Source organism: Manis javanica, chromosome 5 (assembly GCF_040802235.1).
Source record: "Manis javanica isolate MJ-LG chromosome 5, MJ_LKY, whole genome shotgun sequence".
Taxonomy (NCBI): Eukaryota; Metazoa; Chordata; class Mammalia; order Pholidota; family Manidae; genus Manis; species Manis javanica.
In genome coordinates, this window is record NC_133160.1 from 141,214,651 (window position 1) to 141,234,255 (window position 19,605).

The 19,605-nt window shown below is 33.4% G+C and overlaps 1 protein-coding gene across 16 annotated transcripts in view; it reads right to left on the reverse strand.

The window, feature by feature from the left end:
* The window catches only part of N4BP2 (NEDD4 binding protein 2), a 125,462-nt gene that overhangs the window by 8,414 nt on the left and 97,443 nt on the right, over nt 1-19,605 (reverse strand). For 10 of the 16 annotated variants that reach the window (XM_073237722.1, XM_073237720.1, XM_037002601.2 and 7 more), the window contains 2 exons: nt 17,482-17,550; nt 17,171-17,294 (listed from right to left, as the gene is read on the reverse strand). The exons of 1 other annotated variant lie outside the window; for it this stretch is intronic. In XM_073237722.1, the coding sequence (XP_073093823.1) occupies nt 17,171-17,294; nt 17,482-17,550 (193 nt within the window). Of the gene's footprint in view, nt 1-12,179; nt 15,925-17,170; nt 18,593-19,605 lie in introns of those variants that run through there. 5 more of the 16 variants (XR_012131758.1, XM_037002604.2, XM_037002610.2 and 2 more) reach the window with 5 other exon arrangements.

A 19,605-nucleotide genomic window follows, 5' to 3' on the forward strand; every position in this document is an offset into this window, starting at 1 on the left:
AAATATCTCAACTGTAAACATGTGATAAATATATTTTACATCACTATTCCCTAGTTTCAATCCTTTTCCAAAATACCAAAGAACTGACATACAAAAGACATCACAGAATAAAATGAGGATATTTTAAATATAGTTACACTGTCTTAAATGGCCCATGACACATTAACACAATCATTTAAATTAATGCATAACTTGATGTAGTGAACAGGAAATTATCTCATTTGGAAGTATCTCGCCGAAACGATAGACCACAGAAAATATATATAGTCAACAATTTCCAGTTAGAGCACAAAAATGGATGAGGACTGCTGAGCTCATATATGTATCCTTACTAGAAGTCTACATAGTTCATTTTGTTTTATTTGTAATCTTTAAATATATTACCACAATGAACAATTACATTGAGATGGTAAGTGTGTATAAGTGTGTACAGTGGGTAAGGAAGAAAAAAATCAATTTAGAGATTAATGATTGAGGGTGGATTGCAGTGAAGATTCCAAGTAATCCAGTTGCTAAAATTTGGTGTAAAAAAGAAAAAGTGGTTCCCTTTAAACCTCAAAGGTATCTGGTTAATGTTCTGAAAAATACATAAAACTTTTATCTACTACACTCTCTCAATGTTAGTTGTGCAGGATTCATGTGCTGGTTTCTGACCTCTAGTGGTAAAGTTGTAATAAGGTCCTCAAATATACTCAGTTCTGAATTACTGCTCCCACTGGGGAGAGAATCCATCTATAAAGGATTAAAAGGAGGGTAGTTATCCACAGTTACAGATGGCATTGGTCTCTTTGACCCTTGGTGGTTCTGGGATATTAGTGAACTCATTGGCTGACTTCCACGTAAACACTGATTTTAAGCCTATTCCAGCAAGCCTTATTCAAGAACTCCAGACAAAGCAATAGTCCTTGGGTTTGCGTTCAGACTCTTTTCTTTTCCTCTCTCCAACTTCTTCAGAGTACTGGTGATAATAAGAAAACCCAAAAACAAGCAAGCAAAGAAAGGAAAGGATAATCAGTGCCCATATAAGGTGCTAACAAAGGCAAACATCCAAAAACAAAAAGCAATACCGATACACCAAGGGGAATGATTTGGACATCAGAAAAAAGTCCTTCCACTATCACTGATAACTAGCCTTAAAATTCTGAAACCATAAAATGGATATAACCATTGCCCCCATAGGTCAGACATTACACTTCTAAAGAGAAAGTTTGCCAACACAGTATTTTTTTTTTTAATAACAGCAGAGCAAATATAAAATTTGGGGATAAGCATCTTTTTCAAGAAAAACAAAATTATTTCCCTGATGATAACAGGGCCATAATTTGATTCAAGTCTATTTCTGATAACGTAGGCGATGAAATTGGAAATTCTTCCATCTTAATTATAAGAGCTCCATAAAGATAGTGCTGCTTCTGAAGCTCACTACCTATGGTTCATATGATATCCCTTTCCATTGTTCTAAATTTTGTCCTCCAGAATCCACATACACATGCAGTATTACCATACCCACTCTCCATACTTTTATCTCTGCTACTAGCACTTTCTTGTATTTGTAAGTATGCAGGTAAGTATGCCTATACTTTTATCATTGTTTACCTCTGTTCTCCATCTAGTCCTTCAACCAAAGTACCTGTTTATCTTTGCATAACCTTCTTCCTGTTCATAAAATCATAAATACATATATCAGAGTTGTCATTAAGGTGCTATAAAAATAGAATTATATTGTATACACTTTTCTGATTTTATTGTTTGTTTGCTTAACAAAAATACATTGTGAAATGCCCTCAAAGTTAACTGGTATGGATCTGTGGCAAATTGTATTTTCCAAAAATAGCCACAACAATATGTCCTGTTGCTCTTCCAAAACTTCCTTCTCTATATAAAAATCTGTAGTCTAGTCCTACTTCTTGAACCTGGGTGGGTCTGCAACTGTCTTGAAAAACAGAAGAGTGGCAGAAGTGATGCTATTGAGTTCTAAGACTACGTCAGAGAGGATGGTACAGTTTCCACTATTCCTCTCCTCTTCTCCTCTCCCTCCTACTACTTCCTCATTTTCTCCTCCTCCTCCTCCGTTTTCATTTCTGTCTCCTTCTCCTTCCCTCCCTCCCTCCTCTCCCCTGGCCTCTCTCTCTCCCCCTGCCACCACTCTCTCCAAGCTGCCATGTTGGGAGGGAGCCCAGGTTACATTGGGAGTCCAAATGTAGACGTTCTGGCAGACATTTCTAGTTAAGTTTTCAACCAACAGCCAGACTGCTGAACATGTGAGTGAATGAGCCTTCAGATAACTCCAGATCCTTTCCATCAAGTCCCCCTCAGCTTTCTTGTCTTCCAAATTAAGCCTCAGACACCATGGAGAAGACAATCCATTTCCATGGTGCCTATAGTCTCTGCTGAGCCTTGTCCAAATCTCTGACCCCCAGAATGCATGAGCATGGTAAAATTGTTTTCTATGTCAGTAAGTTTTGGGGAAATTTTGTTACATGGCATAGATAACTGAAACAGGATTAACTCGTCCTTTCTAATGGCTATATCATGTTTCAAAGTATGGCTATAACACACTTTAATCATTACCTTTGCAAGGAAATTCACCTGTTTTCAGTTTTTTGCCACTATGAACATTACCACAATAAATATTCTTGAATATATATTTGAGGTTTATGCTTTTATTTCCCTAAGAATTATAGAGTAGAATTGCTGGATTAAATATGTATTTTGATTTTTACCTATTTTTTCAACCCTCTGATTCACAAGGGGTTTGTCTTTTGGGGGTAGGGAGATTTATCTTTTCTATTTTCTACATTTCATTAATATAAACCTTTCTTATTATAATTCTCTTCTACTGTCTTTTATGGTTCCTTTTCTGATTATTTAAGGTGAACATTGAGTTCTTGTATTTCTAATCTTTGTCTAACCCTAACCCTAACCCTGTCTGCACACAGCTTTCATTAGATCTTGTAAGTTTGGTTATGTTGGGTTTCCCTTTTTTGTTTTAAAGATCTTACAATTTCAATTTTAGTTTCTAATTTGATTCAAGGATTATTTAGGAGGATAGTCTTTAAGTTTCAAATAATTGGTTAAATTATCTTTTAAATTTTATTTGTAATTTCATCAATTTACTTCTAATTTTAACAGATAATGTGACCTAGAAAAGTCTCTACTTTTATTTTTATGTGTGCGGCAAAAATATTTTTGTGTATACCTGCATATATATGTAGTCTGTTTGAAGAATGCAAGATTCTGTGTATAATTATTTAAGCATATGTGTTGGTTACATTAGCCTTTGTATGTTCTTTGTTATTTTTTTAGATCTGCCTAGTTTTGAAAGATGTAGAGGAAAAATCTGCTGTAATTTCATTAAGATAGCCTTACATTGTTAATAATCTTTTGGTTTATATATATTTAGCTATTATGTTGTTTGGTACATATCTTCATACATTATGACTTTTATAAGCAATGTTCTTCTTCATTCTGTTCATTAATAGTTCCACCTGTCTAATGTTAATATTCTCTCTCCTAGTTTTAATTTCTTTACTTGCATTTGTGTGATATTGCTTTTCCAATCTCTTTATTTTAGGATATTTCTTTATTAAGTGTGCTTCCTATGGACAACATATAGGTGGGTATGCTTTTAATCTAATGTGACAGTCTCTTTCGATAGAAAATTTGAGCTCATTTACATTTAATACAATCACTGATATTCTTGATTTTACCCCTTCTCTTTTGCTTATGCTTACAATTGAACTTATTCTTATTTCATTTAATTTATATTTACCATATAATTATAATTCATTTTTCCCCACTTTCAAGATATGCTTTTCCATTCCACTAGTTATCTTTTATAGCATACATCATCAAACATGTATTTTACTACTATTCTGTGAAAAGATACTATTTCCTCACTCTGTTATTCTACTTTATGATACTTTCCCTCCACCTCAATAAAATAATACTTCTGAAATGCTTTTACTTTCCACTTCCCTTCTCCCAATTCCACCTCTTGGATTTTGCTGAAAAATTTTGCAGCTTTACTTCCAGGCTCTCATTAGGTATTATTTTTCTTAGGAGTCTTTTATGGTGCACGTCCCTAGGCCCATGTATATCACGGGGCTTATTGGTCATTCACCACTTTTTCCTTTCCACTTCACCTTCTCCCTTCTTAAGATCTCTATTCCCATCAATTTGGTGTTTTGAGTCCTCTTTTCATAGTTTCCTTGGATGGACTATATGGATGACATGTTCTTAGAATCCTTACATTTTTGTGTTCCTTTCACCCTGGCTTGTTGCTAGGCTGGAAAAATACCTCTCAGGTTGTGTTCCTTTTCTTTCAATAGGTATAGATATTATTCCTCTGTCTGATGCAAGTCTGATTCTTTTTCCTTTTTAAATAATTTCTTCTTTCTGTCTAGAAATGTATAAGATTTTTCTCTTCAGTCTTGGGATTCAGGAATTCCATCAGGATATGTTTAAGTGTGTACCTTTTCTTATCAATCCTGCCTAGAACTTAACAAGCACTTTTAAATGGAAATACAAGTCTTCGTTAGCTCAGGAAATAAGTTTGGCTTTTCTCTTGTAATTCACTCTGGAGTTCCTATTACACACATATGTGTCCTATATCTCTCCTGCCTTCTTCCAATAGTTAAAGTAGTCACTTCTGGGTTTGAAAAGGTATATTAGTGCTTTTCCTGATAATAGTGAATCATTACATATATGAGCTAAATTATCTGATTACATTTGGACTAGAAAGCAGCCCCAAGTGAAGTATAATAATACAACTTGCACATGATAATTCAATCAAGCATGATACTTTTCACTGTATTTTAAAATATGAACTTATTAATCTATTTCCATTTTAAAAAAATATTCTAAAAGCAATACATACTGCTTTTTAAAAAATCTGTTCATACAATGAAAGCAAAATCTTCCTCTACTACCCCACGCCCAACCCTAAAGTAACTTGCTCTTCATAGTTTCTTAAAGAACCTTTCAGAAATTCTTCCTGTAACAGGGGTAAAAATTATTACTATATTCACAGCCTCTTTCCATCATCCTACCTACTATCAAAAAATTCTGACATTTACACCCTGACACCTTCCCACCTTCTACATGCTTACTTCCTACTGCCTTACTATGCAGTTAGGACAAATTGGGGTTGGGGTGGGACTTACAGGTGAAGATCCAAAGGTGAGGTAACCTAAAGGCCCAGGCCTATTCACTACAGGTAGAAAAAAAATGGAAAGAAAGAGGCAGGGGGTGTTAGATAAAGCCTAGCAGTGCAGAATTTTGGTGAAAGGGGGAGAGTAAGAAATGTGGAAGATACAGAGTCTTTCTGGTATCTATGGGATATGAAAGAGTGAGACACAGAAAAACTATGTGGGAATGCAGATTTAAGAGGTATTCATACAAGTTGTTTTATATAGCTAGTGTTATATAAAATACAAGTGTTTCATATACTTTTCTTGAGGAATACAAATAAAGATTAGAATTACTTTTATTGAATCTATTCTGCTCACTTCATGTGTGCATTTGCATTCGTGTTGGTGTGTATGTGTATGTGTAGAAAGATGTATGGTATTTAAGTAGATTTATCTACACACTTTAAAAAAATGGGATCATATTGTAAGTACCCTTTTGCACCTTGCTTTTTTCCCTTAAACATGTAAGATTGATTTATTTATATCCTGCCTACTTTTTACAGTGAAATCACAGGCACATGACCTAAAATTGTTTACTTGATTTCAAGGACAAGAACCAAGAAATGTTAAGTGCCAAGGGAGAAACTATATTCATAAAATCAAGCTAATAATTTTATTTCATGAGTGTAATAAAAAGAAATTGATAAGGTACTTTAAAAGTAGATTCTTAAGTAACCAAATGCCAGATACTACTTTTGAAGGGAAGAAATTAATGTTAATTTTTTAGAAGAACAATGAAAAGAAAACTTAGGCCAGAGCTTAAAATGACAGTGCTTCTTAACATACAGAATATTCACAATCTTAGCAGAAATTCAAGAGAGTGCTGTCAACTCTCAGTTGTTTATATAAATGGAGAAACTGAGATAACCAAAAATAGTAATTTTTAAAGTAGATTTCATTGGTTTTCATATATTTAGATGGATAAATGATCAGGAAAGAACTGACTTCAAACAAAGCAGTTTAGTTCCACTGCAAAGAATTTTTCTGTAATGACTGATAAACTGTCCATTTCCCACAATACTCTCAGCTCTTCCAATGACCCCATCCATCTCATCCCTTCACTGGTGCAAAATAGTAGATTACAGCAGAGTAATTCTTATAAATCTTCCCTCAAAGTAGGGCTATGTGGAGTCAGATCCTATCAGTGTGAAGGATGAGGACCATGCAAATAAAGAAAACACTTTCTGATCCATCCATACTTTCTTCATCAGACTGGCTTCCAATCTTCCTCTCCACTCTTGTATCTGTCACCTTCCTGGACAATAAGTACGTAAGGATGATCCAGAAATTGGTATCAGTTCTGACCTCCACTCTGATCTCCATGCTCAGCCACAAATCAAACTCTGCTGGGAATAAATATCCACATCCCTAATATCTTGAATTACGAATCCTCTATTCCTATAATCTTACACTTTCCCACTCCCCCCACCCCCACTTTCTGAATCTGTTCTTTACTTCTACTGTAACTTCACTATTCACCACCATTTCCCCAGTTTATCAGTCCCCTCTGGATTCCACTTGACTATACCTCAGAGTCAACCTTTTCAGTTTTATACATACAGAACTCTATAAATTCCTTCTCCCCACCTTCTCTCATTGAACCCTTGCCAATAATTAACTTGCTTAACCCAACTGATGTCTCTGCTTTTCCTCCCTGACTCCTGAGAATTGCGTGAAAAAATCACTTAATTGATGCAATAAACAAGTATCAGGTGTTTAGAATATACAGCTCTCAATCTGAAACCTGGCTCTGGGTTTTGTTCTGAAACAAATCCTGGTTTAGTTTTCACAGGTCTGCTTCTGTTCTTTGCCCCTGCCAGTTACCACTCTTGGTGAAGCAATTCCTTGTATGCTTGGTTATTTGTTACTATAAACTGGTTTCCTTGGAAGTAATTTGCAGGATTTTTTTTTTAATCCTCCCAAATTTAAGGGTATTCTCCTTGAGATTTGCATTTGCCTCTGTCAAGCAGCTAATATTGGCATTATCAGGCTGGGACTTTAAACTGAATTCATAGGACTTTGGGCTGCTAATGTGTGAGGGCCAGTGCTGGTTGTAGCTTTTTAATTTGTTTTCTCTCCTGACAAGTCAACACTCCTTGCATTCTTCTGGGAGTGGGAAGGAGAGCAAAATTACTTCTGATTCATCCACACTGAGTATGAAACCCTTTAGGGTGCTGTCTTTATGGTTGTCTCTTACCAGTCTCCAGGTTAGCTGGCCATCATCTTCTGTTGCTACTACAAAAGACTGAAAACTGAAGCCAAAGGTGAGCCAGGATCATAGGTACCTTTTATAAATTCTCCTCAAAATGCTTTCTCTTATTGTCCAAGCCCTTATTATCTCATCAACTCTGCAATGCTTTTAGAGTATTTTTAGTTATTTTCATCCAGAATGTCCAGTCTCTCCCACCCCCCCAGTGGGAGCGCCACTGTATCTAACTACAAAACATATACACACATACAAGATATATATATCTGACACTCTGCAGGGAAGGCTGATGTAGCAGTGCCCAAACAGGCTTTGACTAACATACTTCTTTCCATAAGCACTGAAAGAGCTAGTCTGTTACTTGGTTTCTTTCCTAATTAAGAATTGAACAGTACAGATGACCCTCCCAAAAGAAATTTTCATCTTCACCCCCTGTCTGCTGCAGGTGTGACTGTCTCAAATCCAGTGGTTACACTGATGCTACTGGTGCATCTTGCTTTCCTTAGAGAGAACCCCAGACTTCTCAAAATTTTAGTCAAAACAACATTCTGGGGCCTCACCTGATTTATTATATACCATTGGTATAATAAAACACAATCTACATACTGAACTATTAAAGTCAAATAAAGGTTATTTATGCACACTTCCACAGTTTCCTGTATAAGAGTATTTTCATCTGATGCCTTTAAATTTGGAGAAGGAAAGCATATTCATTCATTATTTACTGCTTTGTTATCTTCTAAATTAATGATACAACATGTTCCAGTGCACTCCCAACCCACAGGTGAATGTCTTTCCTTACCAGATTCAGTCCATAAAGTTCAGAAGGGGTGACTGCTTCTCCAAATGTGTAAACCCTACTCAAGGCTACAGGGATAAGAATTAGAGAGACAAGATGTCACCAAAGACACAAGTAAATTTCCAGTAACCTACTCAAAGAAAGAGAGAACATAATTGCCCAACAAATAATTCAAAATAGTTCTTTTAAAGATGTTCAGAGAGCTTTAAGAGAGCACACATAAACAATTTAACAAAATCAGGAAAACAACACAAGACCAAGCTCAACAGAAATGTTAAGAGCTGAAGAACACAATGACTAACCTGAAGAATCAATAGAGAGCTTCAACAGCAGACTAGAGCAAGTAGAAGAAAAAAAAATCACTGAGCTTGAAGACATATCATTGAAATTATTCAGTCAGAGGAACAAAAAAAGAATGAAAGGGACTGAAGAAAGCCTATGGGACATACAGGACACCACTAAGAGAAAATCTATGCATCACTGGAGTCCCAGAAGAAGGGACTTTACAAGTGTGTTTTAAGTTTTTGGATGTAAATTTTAACTACCTTAAATGTAAATATTTTAAAGGCATAGCATGGCAATAAATGCCTTCATTTAAAAAAAACGTCTTAAATAAACAACCTTACACCTACAGTAACTATAAAAACTAAGTCTAAAGTCAGCAGAAGGAGGAAAAAAAAAAAAAAGCAGAAATAAGTGAAAGAGAACAGAAAAACTTAAGAAAGGATCAACAAAACTTAAGTTTGTTTGAAAAGAAAGCAAAATTGACAAACCCTTACCTTGACTCACCAAGCGAGAACTCAAAATTATTAACAAAAGAGGACATTACACCTACTATGAACAATTATGTGTCAAGAAATAGAATGGATTAATTCCAAATCAGAGATGGATAAATTCCTAAAAACATACAACCTACCAAATCTGAATCATGAAGAAATGGAAAATATAAACAGAACAAAAAGGAGATTGAGCCATTAATCAGAAACCCCTTGACAACAACAAAAAAACAGGACCACATGACTTCATGGGTGAATTCTACCAAACATTTGAAGAATGAATGCAAATTCTTCCTACACTCTTCCAAAAATTTAAAAAGGGAACTCCCAAACTCATTCAATAAGGCCAGCATCACTCTGATACCAAAGCTAGATAACAACTACAAGAAAAGAAAACTACAGGCCAAATCCCTGATGATTGTACATGAAAAATTCTCAACAAAATACCAGCAAATCAAATTCAGTAGTATATTAAAAAGATCATACCCCATGATCAAATGGAATTTTTCCTTGGCATGCAAGGATGACTCAAATCAATAAATTTGATAAACTAAATTAATAGAATGAAAGACAAAAATTGTATGTTCATCTTAAGAGAATTAGACAAAATTCAACATTCTCAGGATAAGAACTCTCAACAAAATAGGTACAGAAGGAACATACCTCAACATAATAAAGGCCATATATGACAAACTCACAATTAACATCATACTCAATGGTGAAAAGTTGCTTTTCCTCTAACATTGGTAACATGACGAGGTCCCACTCTTATCACTCCTATTGAACATAGTAATGCACTGAAGTCCTTAGAACAATTAGGCAAAAAAAAGAAGAGCATCCAGATCAGAAAGAAAGAAGTCAAAATATCTCTGCAAATGCAATGATCTTACATATAAGAAGTCCTAAAGACTCCACCAAAAACAATGTTAGAATTCAGTAAAGTTGCAGGATACAAAAATCAACATACAAAGCTGTTGTGTTTATACACCCACAATGAAATATCTAACAAAGATAAAAAACAGTCCCATTGACAAGTATCAAAATAACTTTGTATTTTTATATTTTAACCAAGGAAGTGAAAGATATATATACTAAAAACTGTAAGGCATTGATAAAAGAAAATGAAGACACAAATAAACTGATCAGAAGAGTTAATATTGTTAAAATGTCCACACTACCCAAAGCCTTCTATAGATTTAATGCAATCCCAATGATCACATTCTGTTATTTCTCCACCCCAAAATATAGTCATTCCTTGCATTAATTTATGCACATTTTGAAACTTTATTAAAATACTAACATTAAATCAATTAAAATAATTATGCCTATATAAACCTTTATTAAAAATTAAATAAACCTCTAGCAAATTGAATTCAAATTGAGATTACCTGGAAAAATGCCTCAGAACCTAAGAAAGGTATTATTGTACCTTTATAGTACATACACACAGAAGCTGGAATTTGAACCGTTTACTCTTTTTCTTACAGAAAGTCATTTAAACATTTTCATCAGGAGAGCAAAATTCAAATTCACCACCTTATCTACCCTGTCCCCAGCCCCATGTTTTCATGGTTCTCCTTTATGCAGTTTCTAGTCCTTAAGGTATTTACATCTCCCTACCTCAGTTTACTTGGCTTTAAATCACTTGTGTCAAGTTCTGAGCCTTCACACATGGATGTAATTCGTAAGTTACGTAATTCATAAGTTAAGAAAACACAAGTCAATATGCAAATATACTAAGCAGTATCACTAGAAATAACTTACATACCTAATCTAGTAGCCACACTGAGTTATCAGATCAAAAGTGATCCCATTAGCAGTTAACTCATCAACTGAAAGCCCATTCCATTAGCCATGTTGGTTAGTATCAGATGAATATTTAAGTTAAACTACAACTGTTTCCTTTTTATTATTCCCAGCATATAGTAGTCATCAACAAAGATCTGTTGAAGTAATGTATCAAAAGCCAATTTTCACATTATATGCATCTAATAAAAATTATGTGGCAGACTGCTATTCGTTCCCCTAACATCCATCTCTTTCTAAAGAACGCCGAATTTTAGCTGAACATATGGCAGTCTGACATAAAGTCACTTTTTCAGCCTTTCTTGCAGCTAGATGTGACCACATGACTAATTTCTTAACAGTAAGATGTAAGTGGAAGTGTCCTGTGGCAACTTCCAAAAATCTGTATCCCTGGCATTTGCCTGTTGCTCCCTTCTCCTTTGTCCTCCCTCCATAGTATGTAGATATGATGACTAGAGCTCTAGCCAACCACCCTAAGTTTAGGAAAATGGGGGCCATGTCTTAGGTATGATAGTGAGCTAAAACAATCCTAGATCCCCAAAAACTTCATGAAAGAGAGCATGCTCGTCAGTCCTGGATGCTATCTGTCTCTGGAATTTACTTTAATTCTTTGTCTTGGAAAACCCATAAAATCAACTTCTTTTGGATAAAGGACAGCAGATTTATAAATGGGAGACTTTCACAGACATATGCTGTGGGAGCACATCTCTCTCAGGGAAAACAGGATGATCTTTGTTTAAGTAATTATGTTTACTCTTATGATAGATGCTATTGCTCTTTACTAGGAGTCAGAATACCTAGGTTTAATTCTTACCTCTGCCACTAACTAGCAAACCAGTCTACTTCTTTAAGCTTTTTTAGACACCTATGTAATTAGATTTCTTTGAGTCTTAAAATACAATGTATATGAATGTGTTCCACAGTATAAATTACTATACACAAAATGGTTGATGAGAATAATTATAAGATACCTGTAGATAGAAGCTCTGTCTTATATTGTGTCCCCAGTAACAAGTATTCAAAAAATATTAGCTGAGTAATAATTTTTAAGTATGTGCTAAATAAGTGAGTTACTCTGCTTTGGAGTGGAATAAAATCCAAAGATCTTTGGCATTAATTAAACTAATACTTGAGTCCCTTAGGGATGCAATTCTTAATTTTCTTATCAGTCAAAAAGATACACGGGTGTGAAGAAATAAGCCTAGCTAATGCATTTATCTGGTTCAAAAGCAGACCCCTATTTGCTATAGCAAATGATTTAAACTAGAACAAAAGTGTGGTATAGAAATGAAATTTTTATGACACTTTTCCCTTGAAATTGTAAAATTACACATAAAAAAAGTTTTAATATTTAAAGTACTAACCCTAACATAGCAAATGAAGGATTTCTCCACACTGGACTGTGGCTAAAGTGTTTTATTAAATTAAGTACGTCATTTGCAAATGGTTTCATAAGAAATTTTAAAAGCAAAGTTATAAAACATTTTCAATAAAAAAGTACAGAGTCAACAGCAAAATTACATTTTCTTTATAGTACAAATAAAAACATTTTGTTTCTGATATATTGTCTGAAAATTTTATAATATATTTTCCAACTGATAGCTGCAATACTGTATTTTAATGAGAAGCCTTACAGTTAATTCAATCATCTGTTAATAACAGGTTCATCATTTGGACCATAAAAGTCAATTGCTCAACTTTTAGGAAAACAACAGTTTGTCATCCTATAATGGTGAAGTTATAAAAGGCTTTTCAGGATGTGGATGTATTCTAGCCTTGTTTTTCTATTAAATTCTGTAAAGAGGCATTAGTACTGTAAACTTGAATTACATTTTAAAAATAAGCACCATTAACATATACATTCTACATAAACTTACTTTTAAATGACATTTTTTTGGGCCACACAAACACTTAAATCTGTTTTCTTTACCATGTAAATAAATATAAGCAATATTTAACCACAACACAGAAAAATCATCAAACTTCACCTCATTGCACAGTGGAAAAGCACTTAGAAAAAGCACTTGGAAAAAAGCAGCACACATTTTGTGTCTTTTTTACACATTTTGTTATTTCCTTAAATTGAGAGCAGTTAAAACATTGTCAGAGCAATTTCCTGAGTTACAAAGTTTCCAATTTTCAGCTCAGAAATAACCAATCTTGCTATTATGTTTCCTTTTTCTAAGTATAAAAACACTTGAATTTAAAAAGAAGATGAAAATAAAAGACTAGAAACAATCCAACAAACTGTTTAGTTTTTCTTCTCAAAGTGTTTTATAAGTCAAGATTTCTACTATATAATATGTCCTGTATTTAAAGGCCATACAATTGCAAATAGTAAGGAAACACTAATAAATTGAAAAAATCTGAACTTGAAAATAATAGAGAGATATATGAACAGCCAATAAATGTAAGACCGCATTCTTCCATGACTCACACTGATAAGGAAGTAGATGGTTGAAAATACTGTTAAGAGTCTCCTCAGTCCAGCCCCACTTCCCCTGTGGTTTCCGCATTTGTTCTTTTTCCCCTGGTGAATACTGGTAAGAGACTACTGAAAGGATACAGTTGTTACTAAAACCATCCAAACTACAGAACTGCTGTACTTGCAATATATTAATATGTTTGCAAAGAGCTATTCTAATGCCTCATGTATAAGCACAAAATATACCAATACATGAAAACTTTGATAATCCCCACTATCATTACTTTTGATACACAGAATTAGAAATGGGCAGAAGAGAAAAAACTGATAATCCTTAAACTATGTTTCCTTTTGGCATACAGAATTTAGAAATGGGCAAAACAAGAAAAGAGCAATTATAAAATTTTCTTCCATAATTCTGTGTTGCTAGATTGCGGTAGAAAGTTTAGGATTAAACAACTTCATAAAAACATGTATGACACTCAAAATTTGCCTATATATTTATGAATGAATGATGATTAAGAAGAAATGCCCTTATCAAAATAAAGCATAAAATTAAAGTGAATACAGTATAAAATATAGATTCTTCATTTGGTTTCTGCCCACAAAATACATCCTCTTATTCTTTTTGACTGCTCCCTCCCACATTAACCATAATTATAGTAATACTGAAATAAGTCTAGCTGCAGTGCTCAAAAGCGATGTTTTTTTTCAATTGGGTGAGGAAATATAAAAACACAGAAAATGAGTATGCAGCTGTACACATTCAAACAATTCCAGTTTTAGCATTATTACATTTCTAATTGTTACATATTAACTTATAGATAGAAATATTACAATTGTAGTTTTATAATATGTTGTCAAAATGAACTGCTTTATTTTTAATGTGTATCACATTCTTCTAGATATCACAAGAAAGTATGCTAAACTGTTGGCATTTTTTAAACAAATTATTACAAACATAAGCATATGAATACTTCAATGCCAGTCACTAGCTATTTCTAAATAATAAACACATTTTTATTTTTGTGGAAATAAATTCAGTGATACAACTCTTATTTTAAAAGCATGCTTTCATGATATACAAAAACGTGTTTCTGAGTTTTATTTTCATTAGAATGTCTGTCCTTTTGGGAAACCATTCTCTAATTCAGGATTCTCTCAGTAATAGTTCAATCCTGTAATTCTTGATCCAGATGACTTTTTAAGCTTATCAAAAAGCAACATTGTTGTTTGCTAAAACTGTATTTATTGAAAATATTTTCCACATCCAAAGTTTAATTTGTTTAATCTACTGTCTTATACTGGAAAATTATACTTTACTACTGTAAGGTTGGAGGCACTGTAGGGAGGGGTGAGCACGTTGGACACTGATGACGTGTCAAAGTCCCCGGCTGCTGCCCCCTCCCAACCTGAAAAATGTGCCTTAGGCTAGCCAATCCTCAGGCTGCTATAAATCTAAGCTCTGCCTCCCCCTATCTTCTTTAAAAACTCCCCACCTGTCTAGTTGCACACGACTTCACCGGCCTGTAACTAGCCAGACCGGGGAACATCGCTCAGGATTGGGCTCAAATAAACTGCCTGGCCCTTTGTTGCCTCTCGTCGCCTGCTTATTTCGGTTAGAATTAATCTTACAACTACATTAAATTTGTGTAAAGGAAATTATAATGGACATACTAACAGAACTTTTTAGCTCACCAAAAAACAAGTCAATGGAAGTTTCCTTTCAGAAAGTTGGCTTTTTAAAAATAAAGGTAAAAAACTTAAACTGTAAGGATTCCTTTTATAATCACTATCAAAATTGTTTTTTTTAATTAATAGGATTTTTACCTACTGCAGCTTAGAACTTTCATGCCTCAAATATATGAGATAGCTCTTTAGTACTCTCCTAAATATCACTTACACAGATAGTTCTAGAAGCAGTTCCTATGAGACTGTAACACTTAATAGATATCTAACCATTTCCCGTTTGAAAACTTTTCTACCTTTGGAAAGGTATAAAACTGCAATGTAATATCAGACCCCAATACAATCTGAGATCTCCTAGAAAATGCATACATGGAGAACAAAGGAACAAAAGATTAAGAGATCAGGATCATTTACAAAGCAAAAGAAAAGTGCAACAGCCTAGCATGTCTTCCTGTAGGATATGGCAAAATGAAATAAAAAAGTATTCAAGTGTTTTTGTTAGATCTCCTTTGATTCATTACTACTAGGACTACTGCTTCTTTTTTCAGTATAAGCTATTCTAATGCCTCATGTATTAGCACAAAGTATACCAATCCATGACCCAGATCTCAAAGCACTCAAAAGCACCTCTCATAACATTTTTAGGACTTACTAAATGTCAAACAATTAGTACAAGTAACATTTCTCTCTAAGAAAGAATCAGAGTACTTCACACTTTAAAACTGCAGCTAATAATTTTCTTAGACATTTTGTAATCAATAAAAATTCTCAATATTTTTAACAGATAATGTATTTGGCATTTTGATTCAGTAAAAAATTAAACTCTTGAATTTTGTCAAATTCAAAAAATAAAACATCATCATAATGTTTTCCTGTTTTTTAAGTGGACATTTTTAATAAAACACATGTTTACAGTAAAACTAATCGCAAATAAAACTATTATTAACCTACAAATCTTCACACTTCTAAGTCAAGGTTGTTTATTTTATTTTAGCATGACTTTCAAGCACCCTGGTTTAATTTCAGAGAACCTGCAGAAATGAGAAAGAGAGTTATTTTAAAGATAAAAATTTCAAACTCATTAAGGAATATATCTTGTAATCAATTACAAGTGCCTGTGCTAAATATAATAGTTACTATCAAAGCACTCTCCTTTATTACATCAATATCCAAGACCAATATTTATGCTTATGCTCTTTTCTATTGTCAAAACAAATACAATTCTAAGGCTTGGGGCTAGCTACTCCTAACTTACTAGAATTTAAGATTTTTCAAAACTCTCAAGCCTGAATTTGACCTTCATGAAGAAAGTGTTGTATGATGGCTATGGTGATGTCTACATTACATTATTTCTATGCATTATGTCAGCACCAAAAAATCTCTAATATAATAGGTTAGTCTGACTCATCAGGCCATGAAATGCTTTCAGCTCCCTCAGGATAGAATTTACACACTAGTCTCTAAAATAGATCATTAATCCCAAAATGATAATGTTCTGGTCTAACTACTCCCTTTGTAAAAGTAATTCTAACATGTCATCTGTTTTCATGCTCAGAATTAATGCTACCATTTTCTATAACATAGCCAAACAACATTTTATTACATGGCATAAACAAAATATGCTATACTAATTGAACTACAAGCAGGAAGGGAAGTACTTAATGTCATGTACATCCTCAGGAAATCTATCCATCAATAGATCTTTATTCTAGGACTTTTCTTGCCATTTTATGTTATTGCATAATAATCTCTTAATGAAAAAGGACATTTCATGTTTGTCAACTGAGATCATTAATAGCATTTAACTTACAAAGATGTATAAATTCATATTAATGGAGTGTTTTCTGCTAAAGTTTAAACATATCCAAATTATAACTATATTTCAGCAGAAGCCCCAATTCCTTCAAAAATCCACAAATATTACCAAAGGAATAATTAAAGAGCAACCTTACACTCTGGAATGTATAATCTAATTATCTTGGATAACACATTATCAAAAAATGCAAATACACTTAATTTTAGATTTTAAATTTATGATAGAAATAGTTTTGTCAGATGATTACTTCAACAACAACCATATTTTTCTTTCATTTTTAGATTACTGGACATCATAAATCCAGCAAGGAATGTTATATCATAATTCAAGCATGAATTTAGGGCTAAAATCACATGGTTAAATTTACTTAACCATTTTAAGAAGTCATTCTGAGTATACTATTAATTTTACTATCTGTGTACAGGCTATTGCCATTATCAACAACAGAAATCTTTACTCACCTGAAGCTATGGCTTGTGAGGTATTTAATGACAGCTGGTTTGATTCTAGCAACTCCCCCCTGGCTGTGGTTTCCTCTCCCCGTAATCACAGAGAGATAGGGCTTACCACCACACTGCTTAAATTCTGTTATGATAGGAATTGGAACAGTTACAATTCATTTATCTTATATTCTCAATAGAAAACAAACTTCAATTATTCAAACATATATGAAATATTTGCATGGAGATTTAGAGATTTATTATTTCAAAAAGCCCTAGAATTAATGTTTTTGATGTATGTAAGTATGCAGGCATCATAACAAGTCACCCACCTAAAGATTTAAGTAGGATTTCTTCCCCTATGGGGAAAGGAGATTTCCATGTGCTACCAGAATTTTTCTCTGAAATAATGACAAAAGTAATATTAATGATACCTAACAATTATTACACACATGGCATCAGGCTTTACTTTTAAGTAACATTTATTAACTAAGAATCTTCACAACCCTTTTAATTAATAGCTCTGCTACTAATTGACTACATGATAGGACCATGGACAAGTTACTTAGCCTATCTCCGTTTCCTTGTCAGTAAAATGGGATATAAATCAACTACTTTACAGAATATCACCCTCAGGAATAGCTATTAGCAAAACCACTAATTATATCATGGACTGGGTCATACTGTTAATCAATTGTTAATTTAAGGAACTCTTCCAAATAGATGATTTTTAAATATTGAATGACCCTGAGCCTCCTAAAAGACTGCAGCTCTTGCTTTGGATATGACCTTGTGAGAGTCAAAATATCTGGAATAAAATGACCCAAGAAATTGTTAATAGTTAAGAATTTATTTAATGAATTTAATAAATACTTGTTCCTCATTTATAAATAGCACAAGTTTTGATCTTTAGCATAAAATACATATACACATAATAAAAAATTCCATATTCTACTCATAAAGTTACCCTAAGACTCTAGCATATACACAAATAGATGGTTTTTCAAGTCTAGTATCTCTAGGGCAATATCTAGCTTGGAATTTTTAGAGGATATGATGCTGTTGCATTTGTAATTCCTTTTTGCTTAAGATCTCCATTTCTATTCTAGTACATATCCATTATTTCAAGCACTATTTTGTTTAAACTTCAACTATTCTGGGCACTGGCTAAACAAGGGTATTCACTTTGTAAAAGATTTTATACTATATTATACAATCATTATTTGTGCATTGTTTCTTTATGGATGTGATGTCACAAAGCTTACTTAGAAAAAGACAAATGTCTTAACTAACCATAATTCACTCTCATCATTCATTCACTATTGCTTCCCTTACCAATTAGATCATTTATACCATCTCACCTTTCAATTGTTCACTTACTCTGAAGATGTTCTCTAGTTGAATCACACGCCTCAAATAAAGTAGGTATTCAAAAGATGTTTGCTGATGAATTAATGTATATGTTTAGGTTCTCAAATTTCAGGCTATTACTGTTTACGACCTTTAGAAAATCTCTTTAACTCATTTTTAAGCATAACCCAATTTCTTATCATGTCAACTGTAAATTTTCAAAATGTATCTCAAAAAGCTCTTTTAAAAAATCTAACAATGTCACCCTCATATCTTACAAAATTAAAAGCAGTTTCTTAATTTCTGAATGTAGATAAAAATTTTTCCCAACAGTCTCAAGAAAAACAATTTTATAGTGATTTGTTTGAAACAGAGTTGAAATAAGTCCACACATTATATTTGGTTGATATATTTCTTAAACAACTTTTAATGTCAAGATTCTCTCTCTCCTTGTGTTTTTCTTTAAAATTTATTGAAAAACTGGATCATTTATCCTAGGTTTTCACTGTCTGAATGTTGCTGATTGTATTCCCATGGTGCCATTTAACATGTTCCTCTGTTCCCTGTAAATCCCTATAATGTAGTCATCAGATCTAAAGGCTTTTCTTTTTAGATCTAGTTTATTTGGGAGCAAAAAAAAACTTCATAGGTGCTGTTGGTATGTATTTCAATCAGAAGGCACATAAGATTTTTTTTTTAATTCATCCCCAATTTTGAAAATTATCTTTTATGACTAAAAGTAATTCAGGGCTGAGCCACAGTTTCCCTTGGACACATTTCTATTCAACAATACTACCATCTGGTGGTAACTGACAGTAACTACAGATGTGGAACATCAACTGGAACATGCGATGTTTAACCGGATTCTGGATTGAGAATGGGCAGGGGGGTGGGTAGGGTAGCAGAGTGGGTAGCACAGCTATACGTGACATTTCCATACAACTGGAGAAATCTGAATATGGTCTGTATATTAGGCAATAATGTTGTAACAATGTTAAATGTCTTAAAAATGATAATGGTATTGTGATTACATAGGAAAATTAATTTTTTGTCAAGAGATAAACATGACAAAATATTTAAAGGTGAAGCACAAAATGTTTAACAAC